Here is a 27,334-nt window from a genome sequence, read left to right on the forward strand (position 1 = left end):
CAGGCAGGCCAGGTAGTGGAGGAGTACAGGTACAAATAACAAAATAACAAAAATCAAGGAATGTTAGAATTGGAAATGAAGTGATAATTTAACCCAGTGTTGTCCAAACTTAAGCCATTATGCATATTACTTACATAATTTTCACATATATATGTGCTATCTCATTCATACTAGTATTAATTTAATACTAGTTTTCCTTTAACTAATTTCCCTTAAATATACTGATTTTGAAAGGAAACTGTATCACTCAGTAAATGGTAAACCATTAATAAAAGGTAACCATAAAACTAAATACAATGAAAAGAAATGTTTGTCCAAATTCTACCTAAAACCACCTCCCAGAAACCTCCATAGCATACCTTGGGAAACACTGATTTAGTTCAACATGTTCCCTTTCTGGATCTGGAGTCTCAAGTATTGAGTAGCTGAGATGTGAGGTCTTCCTGTTCTAGAATGTATTGTTCAAGGTAGCAAACTATTGTAACATACAACCCCCGAATCCAGTGCGTTAACACAATAGAAAATTTCTTGCTTGCCAACATTGTATATAACTGCCTTCCACATGGTGATTCAGGGATCCAGGCTCCTTCTATCTAGTGGCTCTGTTGTCTTTTTTGTTTATTTGTTTTTAGAGACAACTTTATTGAGATATAATTCACATGCCATACAGTACACCCACTTAAATTGTGCAATTCCATGGTTTTTAATATGTTCACAGAGTTGTGTAACTATCACTGCAATCAACTTAGAACATATTCGTCACCCCGAAAAGAAGTCTTGTACCCATTAGCAGTCCTCAGAATCTTCCACTTGATCTTCTACGTGTAGCTGGGGGCGAGGGAGGCGATGGAAGATGGAGGGTGGTCTGAGAGGTTTTAGAGGCCTGGAAGTGGGGTTGCATCACTTTCGCCTACAGTCCTTTAGCTAGAGCTTAGGAGCACGGCCTCGCCTAAGTGCACGGAGCTGGGAAAATGCAGTCTTGCTGGGCACCCAGAAAGAAGGGCAAAATGTGGCAAACCAGATTACTAGCATTGTCTCTGCTCCCAGGGATTTGTCGTTTTTGGATTGAAATTACTAACTCTGGAATTCCTTGAATTTGGGAGTCTGTTCCATGAAATTTATGAAGTAAGGGATCTGTGTATGTTGATTTCTACATAACTTATTCCAATTTTTACTAATTTTAAGACTTATTTCAAAACACTTATGTTGGTAAGTTTTGTTTTCAACTATAATAAAACATACATGGTATTTGTTTTTGAAAGTGTCCTTGGGCTGCAAAGGGAAGTTGGGAAATGGGTTGCCAGAAGTATAGAAAGTAAGAGGAAATGACCACTTGAGGGGAATAAAAACTTTAACTTTGAATATAGTGAAAAACTAGCTCTAGAAACCTTACGATTATTTGCGTTGGCAAAATCTTATATGAAGATTATTGTTACATTGGAAATGGGATTTTTTTTGCCCTCAGATTCCTTGTCATTTATGGAGGTTTTTCAGCATCCTGTTTTTATTCTGGATATTATGTTAGAAACCACAATCTTCATAATTAAACTACTCGTGTGTACATTAACTATTGGCTTCTTAATGTAAAAGTTCTCTTTTTGTTTGTTTGTTTGTTTGTTTAGTATAAAAAGCACTTTGTAAAATGTAAAGTGCCCATGTCAGTTATTATTTGGTTGGTTGGTTAGAAGGGAGGAAAAAATATTAGGAAGCCAAGTTTTTGTTTTTGCTTTCTTCTACTTTTCACTAGAATTTAGTACTTGGTAAAGAGGGGGCATTTCATCATAGAATCACCAAATTCGAAATGATTTTATATGTTATTTATTCTACTTTTCCTGATACTGCAAAGGTCTATGTCAAAATTATTCCCAGTATCCACAAGAAAAATGCCACACGTATCCTGACGTTGTCCTTGTTTCTCGTGATTAATGTGTCCTGCTGCACTGGAGGGCCCATTCCTCTAGCTCTGTTCTGAGTGGAAATGGAGAAGAACCTTCATGTACAAAGCAGGCCTTTTGGCTCATTTGAGATTTTTGGTAGAATTCATCATTTTCTTTCTTTCCTTTTCAAGGGTTGACTAGAATTCTTTAGCCTTTCAATATTGACCCATCCATACTTTCATTGTCAACATTATCCTTCCTCTCCTTAAGTTTAGCAAGTATCTGGTTGTAAATTACTTAAAGGCCAGAAATTCTGCACTTTTAAAATCTCTATCATGGCTCTTGGGTATCTGTGTCTTGCTGGTGGCAGAAGGAAGTCAGAATCAATCTTTGATGAGTGTGGCTGAGTGAAGGAAGGGTCATGATAACATGGTGTCATGATGAATGTCAGTAGTAAGTTTTGGTCCACCTGTCCATCTGCTGATGGCTGCAAGTTCTAGCAATTTTATTTGTATATTGTATATAAAATGTCTTCTGTCTGTGTTCTCTGGATGGTCCCTTGTTACTAGACATGCTGTGTCAGCAGCCATCTTTGGGTTTGTATTTATGGTCTGTTTTAATTGTTGTCCCTCTTGAGAGAGAACAGAGGCTGACTGAACACTGATCAGTTTGGTGGGGCCAAGCAGAGGCCTCGTGATAGGCTGGCAGTGTGTGTGCAGACAGGGGTTCCCCATAGTTGAAACTGAGAGAGGGTTGAAGAGGGCACCACTTGGCACACAGGCAGGCACATGGACGCCAAGGAACTAGTTCTGGGAGAGGGATTCCATTCCAGCACACCCTGTCCTTCATGTTCAAATAGGTTGTTAATTTAAATCTTATTTATTGTGCAGTTTTGTTTGTATTTAATTTGTGAACTCTCTTTGGTCTGATAGTTGTCAAGAGCTATGAGCATGAGAAATTTCCACTCAGTTTATATTTGTACTTGGTTAAGTGACATCAAGTTAGTCAAGTGTACGTGGCACTTAAGAATTCAGGGTTGGAGAAATAGACTCACAGACATAGAAAACAAATTGTGGTTACTAGGGTGGGAGAGGTGGGGGGAGGGATAGGTTAGGAGTCTGAGAGTAACAGATACACATCACTATATATAAAATAAACAAGAAGGACTTACTGTACAGCACAGGGAACTGTATTCCGTTTCTTGTAATAAGCCATAATGGAAAAGAAACTTAAAAATATATGCATGACTGGGACAATGTGCTGTACTCCAGAAATGGACACATTATAACTGATGGTAGTTCAATAATAATAATAATAATAATAATAATAATAATAATAATAATAATAAATATATATATATATGTATAACTAAATTGCTTTGCTGTACACCTGAAACTAACATTGTAAATCAATTACACTTCAATAAAAAATAAGATTAAAAATAAAAGAATTCAAGGTTGGAATTAGACAGAATTCAGTTCCTGGTTTATTGTGTGACTTTTGGCCATTTAATTATATTCCTTAAGTCTTGATTTCTTCATCTGTAAAATGAGGTGACAAGTGTTCACATTCTAATGCTGTGAGCATTCATTGAGTCACCATGTAAAGAGAGAACCTAGTGCCTGGCTCAGAGTGGGTGTTCTGTACTTGTTAGATTTTGACATAAGTTAATTTTCTTCTTCTATAGTAAGAGTCCCCAAATATTCAAGCTTGAGAGGCAGGGAGTCAGGTGAAAGCCTGAGAGATCTGGTTCAATTCTGACTTAGCCTCTCAGCCCCTCTTGTAACCTCTCGCATGCTCACGTTCCTAACAACTTCCCAGGGTTGTTGTGAAAACTGAATAGTAAATGCTGCCATTTAGGGAGTGGCTTCCCTGTGCCAGACACCGTTCTGAGCACCTATGTGTCTCATCTTCATTCCCGCGTAAAGCTTAGCAAAGTGAGTAGTAGTATCCTGTTCCCACAGACAAAGGAATTGAGAGAGGGCAGAGCCCGACTGGACTCAGGATGCCGCCTTACAATGCACAGGTGATTCATCCAGTAAATTTCTTCTGTGGCAGGCAGCTGGGAATAGCGACCTTAGATACAAGTTGTGATATGGGGGAAGAGTGGATCATTGACAATATTGGAGGGGAATTCTGGTGAGTCTCTCACTGTGCATAATGGGTCTCAGGATGCCTCGGGAGAGGGTGTAGAAGGAGGGCCCGAGGGTGTTCTGACTTCTCAAGTTCACCTGAGGCCAGCCCTGGATATTTGTATACATTAAAAAAATTTTAATTTAGGATTGATGTTGAGACTTTAAAAAGTACTGAATATCCTGGAAGTTAAAGGAGACCAGTGACTCTTTTAAGACAGGGGGACAGGATCTCTTTCGTCTAATTCCCAGTTCTGCCATTCAGTTGATGTGTGATTTTAAGCAAGTCATATTTCATCTCTGTCTATAGTTTCTCCATTTATGCGGGTTTACAAATGGGTGAAATGGCCATTACTTACCTCATTTTCAAGCTTTGTGAAATATACAGTAGATGTGCAAGAGAAGAGATATATATATCTTAGACACACACACACACAGTGTCACTCATACTTCTTTGCAGACTGTCTCAGCATACTATTTAATGAACACCTACTAAGTGTCAGTTTTATCAGCTCAGAGGATTCAAAGATGAGTAAAAGGAGAGTCTCAGCTTAATGGTGATTTTTCAGACTGGTGGGCAGGGTGAAGGTTATAGAAACTTCACATGAAAAAAATAATAACTTTTTGGGCCACAATATTAGCACACTTCAGTAATTATCAAGTAATTTTCTTATTAAAGAAACTCTAAATAGTCTAAATGGAGGGAAGCAAACTGTGTATGTCCCTTCCAGTTAACCAGAGTGTGAAGAGCAGGTGTTTAGGAGAGACCAGGTGGTAAGAGGGCACCTGGCTCTCTCAGTAACTCTTTGGTTCCTTGTGTTTCTTCCTTTCTTTCTTCCTTTCTTCCTTTCTTTCTTCCTTTCTTTCTTTCTTTCTTTCTTTCTTTCTTTCTTTCTTTCTTCCTTCCTTCCTTCCTTCCTTCCTTCCTTCCTTCCTTCCTTCCTTCCTTTCTTTCTTTCTTTCTTTCTTTCTTTCTTTCTTTCTTTCTTTACTTTTTTTATGGAGTTATAGTCATTTTACAATGTTGTGTCAAATTCCAGCACAATTTTTCAATTATACATGAACATATATATATTCATTGTCACATTTTTTTTTTTTTTCACTGTGAGTTACCATAAGATCTTGTATGTATTTCCCTGTGCTATATGGTATAATCTTGTTTATCTATTCTACATTTTGAAATGTGAGTTTCTTAATCCTTCTAAACCTTTTCTTCCTCAGCCTTGCCTAATCTCCCAGGGTCACCGTATGCTGTGGCTAGAATAATGTTCTACAGTATATACTGCATATGTGTTATGAAAAGCAGAATGCTCTTTATAAAGAAAGTGCTAAGTATTTCTGAGTTTGAGCCCCTCCTGTTCAACTCTCTGCAGACATTTCCACCTGGTTGTCCAACAGTCAACTCAAACAGCATACCCCGAGTTTGCCCTCTCAAACCTGATTTTCCTTCTTTCCTCATCATGGTTCATGCTGCTGGTGTTTACTGGTCACTCAGACTCAGACTCAGAGTCCCTGAGGCTCCCAAACTTCTCTCTTAGTCCCCACATCTGACTGATCACAAAGTTCTGTGGACCCTGCCTCTGAATACTCTGGCAACCCTGCTTTCCTCGTGTACCCGTAGAGATATGAGTATGGATGCAGAGACTGACTGCTATGGACTGAGTTCACAGCCTCATGAACCCCGCCCTGAGCTACTGCAACATGTCTCGTGCCTTCCTCACTCCGCCGTGAATCATCATCTTTCCAAAAACATGCCTTAGTCCTGCACTCCTCATTCCCCACTTCAAACTGCTCAGGATAAATCCAAACTCCTGAGTCTAGCGGGTAGGCCTCTTCCTAACTTGGTCTCAAATAACCTTGTTGGTGTCCTTTCCTACATTTCCCCTGAACACCCTGAACTTCAGCCACTGTGAATTTCTTTTTGTTCCCTAAAGCACTGCTTTGTTGTTTTTGCTGCCTGAATTCTCTACTCCACTTTCTCTATAGGAAAACTCCTACGTATCCTTTAAGAACCAAATCAAAATGTGACTTCCTCCCTGAAACTTTCCCAGATTCTCCTGGCCCAGTCCTGGCCCCACTCCACAGTGCACTGTGAGCACACATGACTTCATCTTTATTTGATAATGAATCAATCCCCTCTTCCGCTGCCACCTGCCATAGTATTGTGAACTCCTCTGAGGGAACCCTCAGCCCCCTTCCACGGTGTTGAAGCTACAGCATGCAGCATCGTGCCTGGTGTCTGACCAGTGTTGCTGGCGAGTCAGGTAAAATAATGAATGGGCCACTTAAATATGAACCTTTATCTGCAAACTTCATATTAAAGTATTTGCAGTAATAAGCCCAAATATCAGTACAGTGCATGAATGGATTATATATCACAAAACATGAATTTGGGGGGCATAAGTCAGCCCAGATTTTCCTGTGCAGATTGATCCATATCTGACAGCTGCTTTCAGTCGCAGGGGCAGGTGGTGAGTGGAGATGCGTGTCTTGGAAGCCGACCAGAGTCTGCTGCTCAAGGGCTAAGGGAGCTGGCAGATGATAGATGACCCCAGAGCAGTGTCTGGAAAAACTCCATGATGTCAGCAGTGATTTCCTCCAGGACTGGGGGATTAGGAGTCATTTGATTCTCTTCGTGCTATTAGTGTTTTCTTAGATTTTTATGATCAACACGCGTGGCTTATTAATAGGAAGCTAGTCCTCTGGCGGTTTCTTCTGCCCATTAACTGGCACAGGCCCAGGAGCAGGGTGGGTGGCCTTGTCTGATGAGACCCCTTGGCACCGTGCATCAGGTTCTTTACAAGCTGACCCCTCTTCCATCCTGCCTCAGGCACCTTTTTTTCCTTATTTATTTCCTTATTTATTTTATGTAGCAAACACAGATATCATATTACGGGTCAAACATTCTTCTAAGCACTTGGCAAATACTCATTTAATTCACATAACTGTCCAATAGTATCAATGACGTGGATACTAGTATTGTTCCCATTTTATAGATGAGGCAACTGAGGTCATTCTGGAATATGTTTTTCTTTCCCCATGCTGTTCATTTCCTTCCTAACAGGTTATCAGAATTTCTTTTCTGAAAGTGTCATATAAGCCTGGGTTCCTCTGTATTCTCTTAGCATCTTTTTTATATCCAGTACTTAATACGTTGTGTAATAAACAGTTACTGTGTATGTCTCTACTGTGTAAACGTGGACAAGTTACTTAATTTTCCTTTCTTCCATCTGTAAGATGTGTCTAATAACATACCTCACAGAGGAGCTGTGAGGATTGAATGGCACGCTACTTGGCTGTATGCTCAGGAAGTGAGCTTTCCCTGTCTGGAATCTGTATTCCTTGACACAGGAAGTTTCTGGCACAGGAGAGGTGTTGTCCTGTGAGAAACTGAGGGGAAGACACAGAAGGAGAACCAGGGCGACCCAAAGTCAAGGCCACTGAGAGAGAAGAGAGTAGAAGTACCCCCAAGTGCCTCAAAGCCTTGGGCGGAAGACAGCTGAGCTGAGGCCGTTGGGTTTGGTCATTGGTGATGTTTTTGAGAACAGCTTTAGCAGCTGTGGTGAGGGGGAGGCAGCTCGCAAGTGGTTAAGGAGGAGGGGTGGGAAGGAAGTGAAGGCTGAGGGTGTAATCATCTTCTCTTTCGGGAAGGGAAGGGCAGTAGCAGGGCCAGAAGAAGGTGCTGGGTAGGGTCGGCAGGAGGAGTAGAGGCCTTAGAAGAACGCACGGGGAGAATGGCCCTCTCCCTGTCATGGCCGAAGCTCTGGCCGCACTCAGACTCCGTGTTGTCCTCCCAAGGACTCAGCTCTGTTAGCCCTGTCACCTGTTTGCAAGGATCCAAGGTCCAGGGGGCTCTAGGGCCAGTTGGGATCCTTGGGTAGTGGATTTAACCTGTCTGAGCTGCAGTTTCTTCATCTGTAAAATGAGGAGAATCGTGAGCATAAAAGGAAATGGCAGCTGCTAAGTGCCAACTACAGTGTCTTTAACTGTTGTGTGCTTTTAATGTCCTCTGAAAGACAGGGTGGAAAAGAATAAAAAAGGGTAGATCTTAGGGTGCTTTTGACCTGCTGAAGGAGGAAGTCCAGGGTGTGCTCATGGGACGTCCGGCTGCTCTCGTCCCCATGAAGTAGTGAGGGAGCGTGTCCGCAGGGGCAAGGGGAACGGGCAGGGTTTGTAGTTCCCACGAGACTGGTGGTCTCCATGGAGGGTACGCAGAAGAACTGAGGATGGCAGGGAAGGCCTGGCTAAGCACAGAGAGGACAGGCTTATTTTGTGACCTTGTGCGGTCAGGCATGCAGGAGGAGGGGGAAGGTGTGGATAGAACTGGGAGCTGACAGAAATGTCAGGGGGGTATGGGGTGTGCATGCGTGTGTGTGTGTGTGTGTGTGTGTGTGTGTGTGTGTGTGTGTGTGACAGAGAGAGAGAGAGAGGATGCACTAGTGAAAGGACAGCCAGATAGTCCAGTCAGATGGCCTGAGAGGGTTGGCAGGTCTGAAAGTCCTGTGGTGACAGTGGGCATGCAGATCTGGTAGAGGCCCCAAAGGTTGTGGCCAGAGGGGGGTTTCAGAGTATTAGATGAAGGAATTTTGAATGCCCAGGGCCAGGGGATGGGCTGGCTCATCCCAAATACTGCAGTGTTCTTCTTCATTTCTCTACTTTCCTTCTGTTCTTTATCATATGAGTATCTACCCTGACCCCAAGTAACCTGAGTCTTTATACAGCTTTTCATGTGGGATGTATCAGTTAATATTATTCAATAAACATTTTTTATTTCTACATTGTGTTTGTGGTAATTTTTAATGGAAACAATGTATCGAGTTACCTTTGCACATACTACTTCGTATCCTTTTGGTTTTTCCCTGGGATAAAGTCTCAGATCTGAGAAGACGGTGCTCAAGGGTGGGAATGATTTGGAGGGGGATGTCTTGGTATGTCACTAGTTACTTGCTGTAGGGAGGTTTGCAGTGAGCAGGAAGTGAGGGCCAAAGGGAAGGGGGAAAAAAAAGAAGATTCAGTAATCGAGTCTGAATGGAGGCTTTATGTGACTGCCCTAAGTCTGCCTCACATCCTCCTGAGTTCTGGGTACCAGAGTGGAAGATGTAACTGTCTGGAGTTTGCATCTGTGACTGAGTGCATGGAATTTTGCTTAGTTTGGTCTCTGACGCTTTCTTTTACGGGCCTGTCATCAAGAAGCTGGAGAAGCTAAGGTGTGTGTGTGAGAGAGGAAGGCAGCAATCAGAGGGAGTCCCTCAGTTCTAGAGCTTTGGGGACAGGGCAAGGACAGAACAATTTCATCTTTAGAAATTAAAGGACTTAATTATTTTTATTACAATCCTCAGAGCGTTAGTGTTTTGAATAATTTTAACAATAAAGGGAGACATGATGTAGGTAATTATTAAGGAAATGGTAATGTTTTGAATCTGATTTTTTTAAAACAAATATTACTATTAACATTTTTTCTTTTATCTTATGATTGTAATGGTTCTCCTTTTTTTCTCTTTTAACAGAAAAAGAACAGAAAGGGTTTTATTGACATTTCAAAAATCAAGTGTGTGGAAATAGTGAAGAATGATGATGGTGTCATTCCTTGTCAAAATAAATATCCATTTCAGGTGAGCTGGCATATTTTTGCAGCAGTGAAATTCTGGGGTTTTAGTCATGGTTACTGTTTGGCATTAGAGTTTCTTGTCATTGCTTTACTGGTTGATTTATTTAAGCTTTGTTGAGGTGTAATTGACACATAAGAAATAGATATATTTAAGGTGTACAATTTGATGTTTTGATATATGTAGACATTGTGAAATGATTGCCACTATCGAGCCAGTTAACATATGCATCACTTCCCGTAGTTACCATTTTCTCCCCCTACTTTTTTTTTTGGTGGTAAAAACACTTGAGATCTACCTTATTGAATTTCAGATGTTAACTTTAGTCACGATGCTGTACTTTATATGTCCGGAACTCATTCGTCTTACGTAACTGAAATTTCTACCCTTTGACCACCATCTCCCCATTTCAACCCTCCTGCCTGCCCCTGGCAACCACTTTTTTGCTCTGTGTATCTATAAGTTTGTTTAAAACTCCACATCTGAGATCATGTAATATTTATCTTTCTGTGTCTGGTTTATTTCACTTAGCAGAATGTCTCCTAGGTTCCTCCATGTTGTCACAAGTGGCAGGATTTTCTTCTTTTTAAAAGCTGAATAATAGTTCATTGTGTGTATATATCTGTGGGTGTGTGTGGGTGTGTATCACATTGTCTTTATCCACTCATCTGTCTACGGACATCTCCACAAGTTCCAACCTGGAGGCTCATGGAACCCTTCTTTTTTGTGTTTTTATAGAAGCTTCATTACATATACACGATTGATTACATCACTGTCCATTGATGACTGAACTCAACCTACAGCCCCTCTCCCTCCTTGGAGATGGGGGGTTGTGGGACTGAAAGTTCCAACCTTCTAATCATAGGGTTAGTTTTTCTGACAACCAGCTTCCCTCTGTAGGTGCTCTCCCAAAGTCACCTTATTAGCATAACAAAAGACATCTTTTATCATTCTCAGTACAGGAAATTCCAAGGGTTTTTAGGAACTCTGTGCCAAGAACCAGGGCAGAGACCAAATACATATTTCCTGTTGTAAAGCACAGTATCACAGGTGTGAAAATCATGGGCCAAATGAGGCATGGACACCTCCTCCCCACTACATCTCTCGTAGCGCTTGACCTTTATGTCTTTGTCACGTCTCACCTTCTGTCTTGTAATAAGGTATTTCTTTGATTAATTTTTGTATTTTACGTAGTCCCAGCAAAGTGCTAGTTAGATGAATTAATCACTGAATGAAATACAGGCGTATTTGCTCTGTGGTGTTCACATTGCTGTTACATTGCATTTATTTGATTAAAGTGAACGAGAAGGGATTATCTGTTGAATATGGTCAGAAGCAGCCATTTATCAATGGAAGAACTATTTGTGTCCAGTCCAGTGACTGTTGATGTGGTTAAGGGAGGTTTCTAGCCAGATATTTCTTTTTAGTGAATCAAAGGTGTTTCTGCCCTGTGACAGAAGGGTAAATTGACAGACCAAAGACAAAATTCTTGGGTTAGTTTCCTATGCTTAATTTTATTATTCATATTAAAAACATTAAGCATAAGACTGTAACTGCTCACTAGGAGGTATTTTTAAAAGAGGTTTCTGTGGTTAAAAGTTTGGACTCTGGAGTCAGTGTGATTGGAGAGCAGGTTCTTGTCTTGTCGCAGAAAGAATTCAGAAACGAGACACAGAGAACAAGAAAGCAAAGCAAGGATTTATTGAGCAATAGGTGGTGCTCTCTCAAGGGGAGAGCGGGCAGACCCAGGTGGGTAGCTGCCCCAAATGTCCTTGGCAAGTTGGTTGTATGGGATGTAAAAATGAATGGGTTGAATATTCGTTGGTGAGGAGGGGTTTGAGGTCATCTTTCCCGATCTTTGTGCAGATCCACCTTCCCAAGGTGGGGGGGGGGGTGTTTTGTCCTGATTTAGTCTTGATTGGGAAGTCAGATGAGAGCATAATGAGTGGAAGGGTACGTTCAGATAGGGGTATAATGAGAGAGGTTACATTTGGATGGTGGCGATTCCTGTCTTGTCCCACCTTTCTTTGTCTCCCTCCAGGACACTTGTCAACCCACAGTGTCTGATTTCTTATCAGTCCAGAGGTTCCTGCTTTTCTTGGCCTGCCTAAGGACCCCCGTTGTTAACAAGATGTGTGGTTTCCTGCCATTTGGCCCGTGTCCCCCTTTTTCTGCTCATATCGAGCTACTTGCCTCCTCTGACATCAGGATCCCGGCTTTCTGGATGAGCAGCCAAATGCTGATGGGCAGATAAATTAAGGGCACCATTTCCAGTGCATTCTGTATGAATGGTGCCTCCTGGAGTTCTGTATAGGAGTAGAGGATCTGTGGATGGCTCTTCGTCTCCTCCTCTGTATGATGGAAATGCCAACAGCTTGATGGCAGGATTAATTGAGTTCATGTCTGTAAAGTACGAAGCATAGAGTTTAATAAAGCTAGATACTCCGATTACTTATAGTGGCAGAAGGAAGGTCAGGAGTGATATGGAAGGAGTAGTCCATTCATTTAAAATATTATTTAGAAAAGTATTGGGTTGGAGTAATCCTTGTTGTACCAAGTTTACCTGAGGAACTTTAGTTAATTAGATCCAAAGAAACGACAAGATTGGCAAAGCATCCTGTCCTCTGTATATATATTTTTCTTTTATAAAAACACAGTTCTTTGCAACATGTGTATCTCACTTGATGTAGACATGAAGAAACAGATGTGCTTTTGTAAGAAGGGAACCTAGGTTCTTTGGATCAGAAGTAACTGACTTTCACTCAGTCGTTTCAGAATCCTTTATTGGCACCTGTGGTGCCAAGGGCCCTGTGCTAGGCAGAAGTGCCGTGTCTAAGCATTTTTCACCTATCCCATCTTTTGTTTTATTTCAGGTTGTGCATGATGCTAACACACTTTACATTTTTGCACCTAGTGCACAAAGCAGGGATCGGTGGGTGAAGAAATTGAAAGAAGGTAAAACTCATATATTAAAATATTAATCTGTTTAAAATGTTAAGATATAACATAATGTTATCACTAAAATATAAATGCAGCTAGTGTACTCTGCATTTCTAATCTTTCAATCTACAGTGTTTCTCCAAGGAAATTCTGTTACTATAAGAGACGTATCGGAGATGTGTCCTTCCTTTTTTTATAATTTGGTTGCTAAGTTTCTAAGAAAAACATGCTTTCATTTAACATGTAACACATTAGGAGATGACTAAGCACTGGGCCTCTATGATAGCAGAATTTGGTATTTTCTAAGACATTGCCTATGAAGTCAACATGTGTTTTGGATGAACTGACTTATGTGTAAAGTGTATTAATCGGTGATTTGTCCTGCACAATCTTCATCGCTTCTTCTGCAGAACAAAATCGTGGTGGGCTGACTTTTCTGTTTATCCATCATGGTGCAGCAGAGTTCACTTCTGCCAACCAGGGACCCTCACCAAAAAAAAAAAGAAGTGAAAGAAAACCATGTGGATTTTCTGAGTGTGATAACACCCTGATGTTATGAGAGTGTCTTTATAATAAACATGGTACCTAAGAAAGAAGAAATGACTTAATGTGTTACTTAATGAAACATTCTGTCATCTCTGTTTTATTTCTCTAATCACTTTATGTGTCTATGGCTTACAGAAATAAAGAACAACAATAATATTATGATCAAATATCATCCTAAATTTTGGACAGATGGAAGTTATCAGTGTTGCAGACAAACTGAAAAACTAGCACCTGGATGTGAAAAATATAATCTTTTTGAGAGTAGTGAGTATTCCTTTTATTCTGTACTTTATTATGCTCAGGATGTACATATTATTGGTATAGCAAGAAAATGACATGATTTTGATTTTTATGTTGGTTAAATATGGCTTTCACACTTTCTAGCACAGCATAAATGCAAGGTAGCATAAATGCAAGGTAGATGTACTTTGTAAGAATAATTTCATTTAGTTAGCAGTGTGACCATCTCGTGGAATCAAGAGGTCTATCATTGGGAGTTTTTATCACAATATGAAAACCTGCTAAAAATGACTGTTAGAAGTGTAAGCCTAGTTTAGCACTCTCAGCAGCTTTTCTCTTTTTCTTTTTGTCCCCAGCTTTACTGAGGTATACTTAACAAAACTGTAACGTTTAACAATTTTACAATGTGATGACTGAGTATCCTTACCCGTTGGAAAGGATTCCTCCTATCAAGTTAATTAACACCATTACCTCATACGTGTACCTTTGTGTGTGTGTGTGCGTGTGTGTGTGAGAGAACATTTAAATTCTACTCTCTTAGTAAACTTAAGTTGTACGTCACGGTGTTATCAATTCAAGTCTCCATGTAATACATTAGATACTCAGACCTCATTTATCTTTTTTTCTGCTATGTATAGATTTAAATTGAGTTATAATTAACATACCTTATTAATCTTATAACTAAAAGTTTATACTCTTTTACTGGCATCTCTGTTTCCTCTACCCTCCCCACCAGCCCCTGGCAACCATTTTTCTACTCTATTTCTATGAATTTGACTTTTTTTTTTTTTTTAGATTACACAGATAAGTGATACCATGTGGTATTTGTCCTTCTCTGTCTGGCTTGTTTCACTTAGCATAATGCCCTCCAAGTTCATCCGTGTTGTTGCAAATGACAGGATTTCCTTCTTTTCTTTTTTAAAGGCTGAATAATATTCCTCTCTGTGTGTGTGTGTGTGTGTGTGTGTGTGTGTGTGTACACCACATTTCCTTTATCCATTCATCTGTTGATGGACTCTTAGGTTGTTTCCATACAATGTGAATAATGCTGCAGGGAATATGAGAGTACAAATATCTCTTCGAGCTACTGATTTTGTTTCCTTTATGTATATACCCAGAGGTGGGATTGCTGGATTATATGGTAGTTCTATTTTTAACTTTCTGAGGTGCCTCCATACTCTTTTCCATAGTGGTCACACCAATTTACATTCCCAACAGCAGTGCACAAGGGTTCTCTTTTCTCTACATCCTCACCAGCATTTGTTACCACTTGTGTTTTTGATAATTGTCATCCTAATACGTATGAGGTGATAATCTAATTTTATTTGAATTTCCCTGATTATTAGTTATTTTGAGTACCTGTTTATATACCTGTTGGCCATTTGTATGTCCTCTTTAAAAAAATGTCTCTTTATGTCCTTTGCCCATTTTTAATTGTTATATATTTACTTTTTCTTTTCTTTTCTTTTTTTTTTTTTTTTTTTTTTTTTTTTTGCTACTGAGTTATATGAGTTCCTTGTATACTTTGAATATTAACCCCTTGTCAGATAGGTGATTTACAGTGATTTTCTCCCCTTCTGTAGACTGCCTTTTCAATTTGTGGATGGTTTCCTTTGCTGAGCAGAAGTTTTTTTATTTGATGTAGTCCCACTTGTTTACAAAGCATGAAACATGGTCCTCCTAATCCCTATGGCTTTTACAGTCAATTTAGGAAGGCAGGACAAACCAGCTTGCATTTTAAAATTCTGTTCTAAAATAGTAATACAAGCAACGTGCCCCACAGTGAGAGAGTCAGAGTGAGCTTCTTGTTATGGTTTCATTTTTATTTTTCCTTTAAAGTGTCAATCATTGGTGGATGGAATTTTGACCTATTTTTGTTGTTGTCATTTTCAGGTATAAGAAAAGCACTACCTCGAACACCAGCACCAGAAATAAAGAAGGTAAAGTGGTTTTTAACCTTTGGAAGCATTTGCAGTTTATCAAGTATGTTTATATTATTCATGTAATGCTCCCCACTGCAAGGATCATATCAGAAATGGATATACTGTGGCTTAGTGGATTTTTTCTTTGTGTCAAGCTTTATCATTTAATTGGATTATATATCATTGGGGACCCTCTTTATCATCTTGCATTTTGCCAAATTTTGGCTTCAAGAATTACACAGGAAGTGTGGGTCTTTAAAGGAATATTTCAGTCTTAGGACCACAGTATTGTGACAAAGGAGTGACTTCAGTGATTAAATGATATGCCTTGGAAGAGTGGAGTATGGTAGAAAATGCATTACTCTGGACCCAGACAGGACTTGATCCAATGTGAATCTGATATGGTGGGTTACTTAAGCCATTGTTTCCTCAGTTGTAAGATGGGAATTATATACCCTACTTCATGGGCTCAGTATTAAGAATAAATGACAAAAAGTGTGCTAGGTACTATGAGTGTGCCTTGCACATAGTAGGCACAAAGAAGTGCAGATTCCTTGGAGTGGGAGGAGGCCTGATGAGAGACTACTCTGTAGTGCACTTTCCCGCTGCAGACTATTAAATGGTGGGTCTGCCTTTAGTCCTCCTGGTTTCTACTCACGTTACCCTTGCATCTCCCTGGAAGCTAGCCCTGATACTGAGCAGATGCCTTTTGGTGTTTAAAGACAGCTTTTGCTCTTGTCCTATATTCTGAAACCCGTGAGAGGTCCAGTAGCATTGTCATCACCAAACTCATGGGAGTGCTCACCAGATTGCCTCAGGTAGACTGTATTCTGTGGTGATGTGTGCATCGTTTAGTGTTGAACTTCACACCCAGTTTCAAACAGAAGACTAAACTTTTACACGTCATCTCTTTTTCTCAGCGAAGGCCTCCCCCACCAATTCCGCCTGAAGAAGATAATAGTGAAGAAATAGTTGTAGCCATGTATGATTTTCAAGCAACAGAACCTCACGATCTCAGATTAGAGAGAGGTCAGGAGTATATCATATTAGAAAAGAATGATGTTCATTGGTGGAAAGCAAGAGATAAATACGGGTACGTATTCCCTCTCTGTGGACGATACACAGTGGGTGGCTGGGAGTTAAATACTGAGTTGAGAAGAGGATAATCTAACTATCATGTAATGAGATTAGTTCAGCAGCTATAAAATGAAGTGCACATTACTTTGCAGTAACACAATGTATTCTTAGTAGTGACTCAATAAATGTAAATGGATTAAACACTTCTTTCCAGAAATTACAATCCATTTTATGTTTTTTTTTCTCATCCATTGTATGTTTAACTGGATTGTTTTGATCTTGGGGGAAATTACATTTTAGGTTCCCATCCCCCCACCCCAGGTAAATAAGTAATCTTAGATTTGTCCAAGAGAGAGGGAGTGTGTGTGTGTGTGTGCGTGTGTGTGTGTGTGTCTAGTCTAAAATACATACATTCAGTAAATTTAAAAATGAGAATTATTTATACATACTAATTGAGGATTTAAAGGGAACAGTCCTTTCAACCTTTTTATTGGTACATAATGGGTAAATGTGGATAAACATAGGGGATGAGTATCTAAGGCTTCATTAAGAAAACTCTATCCCATGCTTACCTCTGACATATGATCCTGTTTATATTTGAAGTTCCTGTGAATAAGAAGAGGAGGACTCTTTGTCCTGTTCAGAGCACACCCTCCCTGCTAGTCTTCTTTCTCACCTCCTGCCCCACCCCCAGCTCCAGTTCTGTGTTCCTCTGGTCAGTTCTGGAGAAGCAATGGAAGCCTCTGCGTCAGGCAGGGTCTGTGTCTTCTGCTCACTTCTCAGCAGTGGTGGATCTGCTGAGTGCTTGTTTGCTGTGCAGTATTACCTTTTGGGGACCCTTTTAATCTATGTTTACAAGAAGGTCATCACTGTTTTTGTTTGTTTGTTTTGTTTTTGTTTTTGTTTTTGTTTTTGTTTTTTTTTGCCCAACACTGTAGAAGATTGATTTTAACTTTTTATTACAGTAATTTTCAAATGTCCATGAAAGTACACAGCAGTATAATAGAGTCTCTTGTCACTTGACTTTAGAAATTACCCACATTTTCCAGCCTTGATTTATCCAATCCTCCCAGTTTGTTTTTTCTAGAGTATTTAAAAGTAAATTCAAATCATCATGCCATTTCACCTCCTAAGTCTAACTGCTAAAGATTTTTTAAAAAATAGCTGTTGTGTTAGTATCATGCTTAATGATAGTTAAAAAAAATATTGTCTCTGACTTCCCCCCGATATTTTGGGACTAGAAGAAGAGTACAAATGAAAGCCTAGACATTGTATGTCTAAATATTTAGAAGTTATAAGTAACAAGTAACAAACTGATAAGTACAATTTCACCTCTAACTTGACAGACATACCTTGAAAACGACAAGGAAGGCAAGATGTGGATTAGACTTCCTTGCCAGAATGTGACAGGGCACAGAGGGCTGGCTTCCCGGGGTGCCTCCCTTCTCTCTCCTCTTCTGTCCAGGCTCCATCTCACATGCACCGTGTGGCTCTCCTGGCCACACATCCAAGCTCTGTCCATGTTGCTTGCAAAAACCACCCCCCAGCTTGGCCACTCCTTGGACCTGGGCTGGAGGGGTGCACATGACCAGCATCATTTGCTTTTCAGTGGCTGAAACCCAGTGGAAAGGCCCAGGTAGGCCTTGGCAGTGGGCAGAGAATTCTGGGCTCCTAGTCACCTAGATGATGGTCCAGAGGAGGGTTGAGGGATCATGGGTTTCAGCATCTTGAAAGCACAACTTTAGAGCAGGGGCCACTCTGGCCTAGGTCTAAGGGTGGTACCAGCTATGTAATTCTAGTTACCCCAATTAGCTCAAATACGTATCTTTAAAGTTTAATCAAGATTAAGGTCCACACATTGCATTTTGGCTGCTGTATCTCTTATGTACCTTTGTTATTCCACAACAGTCCTCATCCTTTTTTTTTTAATTTGTAGTTTTTGATTTATTGATGAAACCAGGTCATTTACTCTATGAAATGAGCCACAGTCTAGATTAAGCTACTTGTGTGGAAGCACATGGTGTCATTTAATATGGCACTGTGTCCCGTATTTCTCAAAAACTGTGGTTTGCAGGCTTGATCACATTAGAAGCCAGCATCAGGTTGTCCTACTTCTAATGATGCCAGGATTGCTCAGTGGTTCCGGTGTCAACTTTTATTCCTCTGTCATAAAGTTCTTCATCAGTGTTGCACCTAATGACCATTCCTTAGATCCATTATTTCATTAGGGATAACAGAATGGTGAGTTTCTAACTGTGTCATTCCATCTGCATCTATTAATTCTCTAAAGAAGCCCCGCCTCAGGAAGCAGTTCATTTAGTTCACACAGGAAAGGCAAGATAAGTTTTGGATTCTTCCTCTTTACCACTTTTCAGAATCACAAGTTGATGACGGAGCTTCCTCTGTTGATAACATTGGTAACCAATCATGTTTTAAGTGTTGTTACAGTTTCAGTCTGTTGCAGTCATTATTCTTTTTGCCTGAATTGTCACATCTTAGGTCAGTGGTGGCCGTTTTTGATTGGGGAACCCCTTTAGTTTTTCTTTCTCAGCTTCCCTGTTTCCTGAATAAAATGAAATGGCTCAAGGTCACCCTGTAGTTTCCCGGCCAGACCTGTGATGTGCCGCTTCCCCAGGGAGTGCTGGCCCCTTTCAGCCGGGGTAGTATTTGAAGACAGCACTCGGGGTGCTGGTCTTCTAGCTGCTGCTGGGTTGTCGTTGATTCTAGGCCTTTCTCAGGGCAGCAGAGCCACGTACGTGCACTTGTGTGTGTGTTATGAGTTCTTAGTAATAGTTCAGATTTAATATTACAAGGCTTTTACTCAACTTAGAAATTTTATACATGTATCTCTTTTATGCTGAAAGTCTTCGCGCCAACCAAGATTCTACCTACTGAGATTGCTTCTTAAACTGTGATGTGCTTAGGAGTCACCTGGGGTGAAATACAAGATTCCTCGGCCCCCCACAGGCCTTCTCAGTTAGCTCCCTTGGGGTAGGACCCAGGAGTTGACTTTTTGACAAGTGCCCCCGATGACACTGCTGTAGAGGTCATGGGTCACCCGCCGTGAAACAACGCACTGCACAGACTAAGTATTGGAGTGATGGGTGTTTCTACCCAACGCTTCACCTTTTCTGAAGTAGTGGTTTCTTTAAAACATCCCAAGAAATTATGAATTCAAGAGAAGCATCATGGAATATTAGGGAGGACTCTGAACCTAGTCACAAGTTCAGAGTTCAGGTTCTGGCCCTGTTGCTGTCTGGCTTTGGGACTTTGAGAAAGTCCCTTAATCCTTTCTAAGTCCTGGTTTCCCCACCAGAAAGTGGTTACAGGAGTGCCTGCTACCTCAGGATTTTTGTGAGGATCAAATGAGGAACTCCTTTGAAAAGCATCAAATGCTATAGATCTGTTGGATTATTGGGAGTCACCTAGACTTCCTTATAGACTTTAGTCAATATTATACTTTAATTATTTCAGAAAGGGAATAATTTTTCTTTTAATAATCTGTCAGTAAAATAATTTCAGTTTTTCTGAAGTATTTTTCTTATTTCTAGGAGGGAAGGATATATCCCAAGTAATTACGTAACAGGAAAGAAGTCAAACAACTTAGATCACTATGAGTAAGTAAAACGTTATTTTGTGGATGTGGAGATCCAGAAAGTGTTTTTATTTTCCTAATTATGTCGGGCATTTTGGAGATTAATGGTCATCTTCCATCGTCCTTAGAAGGTGGTACTAACTTATCCTTCACTCAATTGTCTAGAGAGGTTAAAAACGTGGTGAGAGTTGGTTTCTATAATACTCTGTACCTGAAGGTACTGTGTGTGAATGGAGTTACAGAAGCAAATACAGCTGAATGGATTTTAAACAAATCACAGCTTAGCCAACTTTAAATGTGGATGATTGTTTATTCATTTAAGAAATCAAAATACAGCTTCCCAGAGTGGCCTTTAAAAAAGGTTTAATTGCTTCTTCTTTCTAATTATAATGACAGCATGTGATTATTGTTTTAAAATTGTTTGAAAATATGAAAAATGTTAATAAGAAAAATTACTCATAAACCTACTAGAATTGACCTCTGTCAACAAATTGATGTATTTTCTTTCAGTCTTTTTACTATTCAAAAAAACCAGAATCATGCTGTATATACTGTTTTAGATCCTGTTTAATTTACTTGACAGCATATTATGAGTGTTGAGTATTTCCTCATGCCATTAAATATTCTTTGAAAACACTTTCATAACTGCATTATATTTCATTCAGTCGTAAATTCTTCGGATATCATCTGAGACTTTAGCATGTATCCGGCAGTGTGCTAGGCCATAGGGGGCACAATCAGGCATCTGGTGCGTGGATGTGCAATAATTTATATAATCACTTCCTTATTTGTGTGGCACTATGTTGTTTTTAAAAAAAATTTCTTTTAAATTTATTTGTTTATTATTTTTTTTTTGGAGGGGTGAGGTAATTGGGTTTTTATTTGCTTATTTTTAATGGAGGTACTGAGGATTGAACCCAGGACCTTGTGCATGCTAGGCACACACTGGGCTATACCCTCCCCCCTGCATTATGTTGTTTAAGCATCTTGGCTGTATAAAAATACTAGGATACCTTGTCCTGCTTACCGTCTTAAACTGGGTCTGTAAAAATCAATGTACTGGGATAAAGGCTAACATGAACTTCTTCAGACCCTAATGCATGCTGTCAAGTTACTTCTCAGAGAGAGCAATGGGCTACCATTTATATGCCTCCTAGCAGAGCATGGCCAGGTTTGAGTGAGAGGCTTATATATACCAAATACTCTTTTGTGGTCATTCTGAGGTGAGGCATTAATGCTTCATTCACTTCTTTAAAAACAACACCATTACCACCACTACCAACGCAAAGCTGTTTCCTCTGTCCATGTCACTTCCTGTCATGTGAGCCTCAGAGAAGGATGAAGAGATGCAAAAGTCATAGCACCAGTGGTGTGACCCCGCAAAGCTGTTTTAGAAGTAGGTGAGGGTATAAAACCCATAAATAAAACAATATTTCTGTTCTTAAATAAGTTTCAAGAAGATACAACTATGGAAAACTGTATGGAGATTCCTTAAATAACTACAAACAGAGTGGGGAGGGCATAGCTCAGTGGTAGACTGTGTGCTTAGCGTGCCTGAGGTCCTGGGCTCAGTCGCCAGTAACTCAGTTAAAAAAATTTTTTTTTAGAAAACTATAGCAAATCCTCAGAATTAGGGAAGACGCTGAAAGATGAAAACTTGGGACTGAGAGCTAACTGGTAATTTGAGGAGGGAGTGTGCTCGAAAACCAAATAATCCTTATTTAAGTGTGAGAATTCCCCTTATGACTCATGGGATTACAGATTAGGGTTTTGGGAAGTTTCTGATTCATTGCCATGCATGTTTTATGTGCACGACTCTAGCTCTGTGTGGCTAAGTGAATGTGCTGTGAGAGTCCCCTCAGTCATCTGCCCAGGGGTGGGGATTCCATGTGGCATTGAGCCAGGCCTGGCCAGATGAGAAAGGAAAAAACCTGTTCTCCGTGTTCACAGAGTCCACGTCTTCTCCTGCTGTCTTCCCACTCCGTGGTTTGTGTTGGCTTTTGTTGAAGTTCATCTTCTAACATGTCTTAAATGTCACCAGGGTTAAAAAGGCTTTTGCCAGCTGCTAAATCCAGAGCCCTTCTCCTGTTCATTTGGGCCTAGGAGGAGCCCCAGGCAGTGACTGTCCCCTGGGGCAGGACTCAGGGCTGCTGGCCTGTCGCTCCTAGGGCTGTAGGAAAGCTAGTTCTGACCTCCGCACCCAGGTCCCAGTTTGGGGAGGAGAGGACCAGAGGAAGTGCTGCAGGAAAGAAAGTGGGCGCATCGTGGTAGTCAGCAAGAGGTTCTGATGGAAACATGGTAAAGGAGGCAGGTGATGGGAGGGAAAGGGCCCTTAGAACAGGGAAAGTCCAGGATCAGGCTTGGAGTGGGTGATCAGGGGACAAGGGCCAGACTGAGAACCGACAAAAGACTTACAGCTTGTTGGTTGGTTTTCTATTGTTCATTCTTTTATACCTATTTCTTCTTTTTATGGTTTACCCAACCCAGCCTCCCTAGAAGCCTGGCCCAGATCCATCCTTTCCAGAAAGGACTAAGGGTCCCCAAATCTCCCTCTTCCCTCTCTTCAGACACACTGTGAAGCCCTGTTCCTTCAAGTGTTTGCAGAGACAGCCAATCTGATAACCCCCTTCACAGTAGGGTTTTGATATCTAAGAAAAGAATGACAAGTTACTTACGAGTCCTAGGCAGTCTATCTAGAGGCCTGTTGTTCCTTCCTCAAAAGGCGCTAACTAGCCTCCAACAGGTGTTTCTGTGATGCGCCCGTGAGAGACGCACGCGGGCTGGCATCTGGGCGGCATCTCCCCTCTGCCCACCACGTGGGCTCCTTCCCGTTCTGCCTGGGGGTGTGGTTCTTCCCAACGAGACGACTCAGCAGAGCCGCTCTTGTCTTTCCCCGAATGCCTGGCAGTGGGTGTCTTAGAAGAGGGAGAGAGGCTGCGCAGAACCATTAGGACGTACGCACCACGCGTTTATTCATCTCTCGATTTGTTCATCACGCCTTCCTGCTTTCCTTCCGTCAACAGATCCTTTAGGGTCTGAGTGTATATCCTGTGGAGGAAAAGCATCGGGGAACCTACAAATACCATAAAAAGGACCCATCGGAGCAGAGGTTCTTTTCACAGAGCCTGCCCTTTGTGCCGTAGGTTCCTTTTCTTGTTTCCTTCACCCCTTCCCAGGAGCTTGAATACAGCAGAGATGAGGGAAGGACCTCTTTTTACTTCTGGGTGTCTTATATCTGATTTCCTCTTGAAAGCCACAATTTAGGTCACTGATTTCTTGCGTCTGAATATGGGACGAAACCTCCAATGCTTACCCTCGCTGTGAGCGTGTGGAGTTGGCACTCCTGTAATTAATACTGAGAACTTTTTTTTCAATCTTTCAGGCCCTGCTGGTTCATAATACATAATGAGGGCTCCAGTTGCCTTTCTTTAATTAATTTTTATGACTGTTTTGGTGTCCTGACAAATACTTCTTGTATCAACAGAAATGTTTTTGGGACAGAATCCACTCTGTTCTCCTCACTTGTCACATTTCTCAATTGCATTCAGAAATTGATCAGAACTGCAGTTTTGTTGAATTTGGTCTCAGTGCAGAAAGTGGGGTCCACAGCGATGACATTTCGATACTCACAATTTTGAGGCCTGGTGAATCACTTCAGGCTCCAAATAAAATAATAGTTGTCGGTTTGGATTGAGTTTGGGCCACTACAACTGCATAAAAGAATCCAGGCCAAAAAATAACTTGTATTTTGTTCTTTGTATTTTTGCCTTCCTCGATCAGGGAAGGCCTTTATGTTCCCTTGTCTCAGGGTGTTTGCTGGGCCCAAAGCAGGTGCTGGTTCTTTCATAAAAGGCTGAAACAGTGCTGGAAAATTCATATGTTTAGAGGGGCCAGCTGGTTTCATAAAGGCTTCATTGGAAGCCTCAGGAATTATGACTGTGGTGGAGGGTTCTCTGTCCGCTAAAGGCCATCGAAAGCAAACAAACAAAACAACTGGGTCCAAGTTCAAAGCTGAAGGCCAAAGGAAACAGTCTGAGTTCATGTTCTTTGGCCTGCTGGCTTATAACCCATGGAGAGAGTATGCTCTGGGAAGCAGGGAGAGGGCAGAGCCTCTGAGGTGGGAGAGGGCAGCATCTCTCTCCCTGGGAAAGATTTCCCAAGGGTTAAGAAGGGACACCATATGCAGGGGCTTGGGGTGGTGGTACATAGTGGTGGCAGGACCTGGTGGAGGACAGGTACCACTGCTTGGTCCTGGTGGGATTCCCACAGTAGAGTTTTGGATGACTGCTGGGGGTGGGGGTTAGGGCTGTGTTAGAACCAGTAAGTCTGGAAGACGCAGGAAGTCAGCTCTTCTGTTTTGCTTCTGTTTCTTTCGACACTTGAGACCTTTGTGAAATTCAGTGGGGGGGCCTTAGTAACGATGTGATACGGAATCTCCTGCCTGTTGGTGAGGTGGGGGCTTGGGATTAGATTTAATTTGAATGAAAGACAATAATATAAAATAACACTTCCTGCGTATTTGAGTCTATGGAGTAAAATTCATTCTTGCTGTTACGGTAATACGATTTTTGTGTTAAATAATAAAGAATTGCTTAAATAAATTGTGGCACATCCAGACCATGATGCACAGAACTATATTGCTTTGCCAAGATGTCTGTCATATACTGTTACATGAAAAATTCAGGTTCTGATCTAGCCAGTATAGTTTGATTCCACTTTAACAAAAAAGTAAGAATGTTGGTGTGTATGTGTCTTCATAAAAATATGGATGGAAAACGTCCGCAAGTGTGGACATCCAAATGCTACTAGTGGTGGTTTATGTCACTGAGATTATGAATGATGTCTTATCCTTACTTACCGTGTTTGTTTTTGATGAGCAGTATTACCTGGCTAATTCCAAAAAGAGTAAAGAATAATTTTTAAAACCCAAGGCCTTACACATATCTTTTCTCTTCAGGTGGTACTGCAGAAATACGAACAGAAGCAAAGCAGAGCAACTCCTCAGAAGTGAAGTGAGTGTCTGTACTTGTTTTGTGGGTTTGGTTTCAGCGCAGATTAATTGTAACGCATCCCGGATTAGTAATTCCACATACCTCTGTTTCTAAAGCCTAAAAAATATTATAAGTACAGGGTTTGGGGTTTTTAAAAATCATTTAAAAGTGAAGACTGGTGTACTAGTTTCCTGGGGCTGCTGTGACAAAGTCCTGTAAACCGAGCCGTTTAAACAACAGAAATTTATTGTGTCACAGATCTAGAGGTTAGATGTCTGAAGTCTAGATGGCAGTGGACTTCTCTCCTTCTGGGGGTGGTGAGGGGAGGATCCTGTCTTCCCTGTGTTTCTTCCCTCTATGCACGTCTGGCCATGTGTCCAAATTTCCCTTTTATAAGGACTCCAGTCATAATGGACTAGGGCCCACTCTGTGACTTCTTTTTCACTGGGGTTAGGGCCCCAGCATATCTTTTTTGAGGGGGAAGCAAACCCATAACGGTAATAGCTGTACATGGGTAACATTTTCTTTACTCTCCTTCTTACTGATTTATCATTTGCAGCCTTGATTTTAGTACGTAAATGTGTCTTTCCTTTTTGCTTGAAGTTGTTTTAAAATAATTTACACCAATATTCCATGCTATCTTTTATAAATGAAGTTTTAACAGAATATGTAGTTGCCTTTAGGAGGAAATGTGCTAAAATTGTTATACTTTAGAAAGAAACAAAATCAAAGGAAGAAATCTAGTGTAGAGGTAACTTCGTGGACTGGGTGAGGAGACCCACCTGAGTGTAGCCCTGACTTCTCTAGCCTGCTCTCCACATCTGTGAGACAAGGAGTTTGGATTAGAAGACGTGTACAGTTCCCTGCATTTGTGATCTAGCTCTTCTGTTTAGTTCCCGGTCTTTTAAACCCATGCTCACTCTGTGAATCTCCTGCTTGTTACCCCGAGTCGAGGTTGGGCACTTATTTCTGTAGTTCATGTTAAGAGAGCAGTAGCAGGTGACTTTGCTTGATTTGAATGACATGGTCCTCCCGTCTCCCCCCAACACACGTGCCTCCCTGGTGACTGCACAATGAGAGGCAGCTCCAGGGGAATGGGTAGCTGGAAGGCCTGGGGTCCAAATCCTGGCTGTGCTACTTGCTAGCATTTGACCTGGGGCAAATTCCCAACCTTTCTGTGTCCTATTTCCTTATGTGTAATGTAAAGCGGGGATGACACTAGTACTGACCTCATAGGACAGTTTTGAGGGTTGAGTAAATCCCACACATTAGAACATAATAAAACGGATTCAGTTTCAATAAATCTGTGTAGCTGTTATATTTTTTTCTGATCAGTTAACTGTTATGATCATTGTCCCTCATTGTTCTTAACAGATTTATTTGTGGGGCTTTATTCGATCCCATTGTCTTCGCCAGGAATAAGAAGGAAGCTTATTTTCGTCTGTTAAGCACGCTTTCATTTTAAAGCAATTTCAGTGCTAGAGATTGATTGTGTGGTGTTGATGGAGAGGCACTTGAGGTTCCTAGCCCCTGTTTCTTGCTCGTTGGCTTGCAGCCCAATGAAGATTTATCTTTTGGTCATTCAGTGTTGCTGCTGCTGTCTTTCGGTCTTCTCTGCTGAAGTTGCTGTGCCTCCATCTCTCCTTTTGTAAAGAGTGGTATTTAACATTGATTTCCAGGGAATTAAGGATTTTTTTTTGACGTTCTTGTAAAGAGCACTGAGGTATTTACAGAAAGAAAGCTATATGGATGGAAGATGCTATCGAGTCAGGATTCAGAGCCTACAGCAAATATGAAAAATGTATGAAATGAAACCCAGCCATTAAGAAATACAGTTTTTCAGTAACTATTTCCCCACATGTCGAGGACTTAAAGGAATTGCAAAATCTTGTCTGTTAGTTCTGGAAGGGCCTTGAGAGATTATCTTGTTGAAATGTCTCACACGAGTGTTTGTGGTGGTGGGGAACTACGAGTGTGCTACCTTTAACCAATCTCATGCCCAGTAATGTGAAGGGAAAGTCGTGTTGATGGGAGAAAGTCACATGGATGACTTACCTATTGGTAAGGTGTGCTTCTCCAAAGCAGATTTTCTGGGCAAAGGATTATAATCATAAAATCATAAGAGTGGGTTCTTGAATCTTCTCCATGGCGTTGATATTTGCTATTGGACTGAAAATTTTTTTCTTAACTTGGATTTTAGGATAAAGAAGGTGGCTTTATGGTAAGGGATTCCAGTCATCCAGGCATGTACACAGTCTCCCTTTATACAAAGTTTGGAGGGTAAGTAAACCCACTCTCTCGCTCCTTTTTTTTTTTTTTAAATTCAGAGTTTTTGTATGAAGTTCCTATATAGTTTGTATGGATTCCTAATTTTCAAACAATAAGCTGCATTTCAGCATTAAAAAATA

The 27,334-nt window shown here is 40.9% G+C and overlaps 1 protein-coding gene across 5 annotated transcripts in view; it reads left to right on the plus strand.

The window, feature by feature from the left end:
* The window catches only part of TEC (tec protein tyrosine kinase), a 115,066-nt gene that overhangs the window by 72,720 nt on the left and 15,012 nt on the right, over positions 1–27,334 (plus strand). For all 5 annotated transcript variants that reach the window (XM_074348269.1, XM_074348263.1, XM_045522314.2 and 2 more), the window contains exons 3-10: positions 9,517–9,621; positions 12,489–12,570; positions 13,237–13,365; positions 15,235–15,281; positions 16,184–16,356; positions 19,892–19,957; positions 24,893–24,947; positions 27,127–27,206. In XM_074348269.1, the coding sequence (XP_074204370.1) occupies positions 9,517–9,621; positions 12,489–12,570; positions 13,237–13,365; positions 15,235–15,281; positions 16,184–16,356; positions 19,892–19,957; positions 24,893–24,947; positions 27,127–27,206 (737 nt within the window). The remainder of the gene's footprint in view (positions 1–9,516; positions 9,622–12,488; positions 12,571–13,236; positions 13,366–15,234; positions 15,282–16,183; positions 16,357–19,891; positions 19,958–24,892; positions 24,948–27,126; positions 27,207–27,334) is intronic.

Source organism: Camelus bactrianus, chromosome 2 (genome assembly GCF_048773025.1).
Source record: "Camelus bactrianus isolate YW-2024 breed Bactrian camel chromosome 2, ASM4877302v1, whole genome shotgun sequence".
Lineage (NCBI taxonomy): Eukaryota > Metazoa > Chordata > Mammalia > Artiodactyla > Camelidae > Camelus > Camelus bactrianus.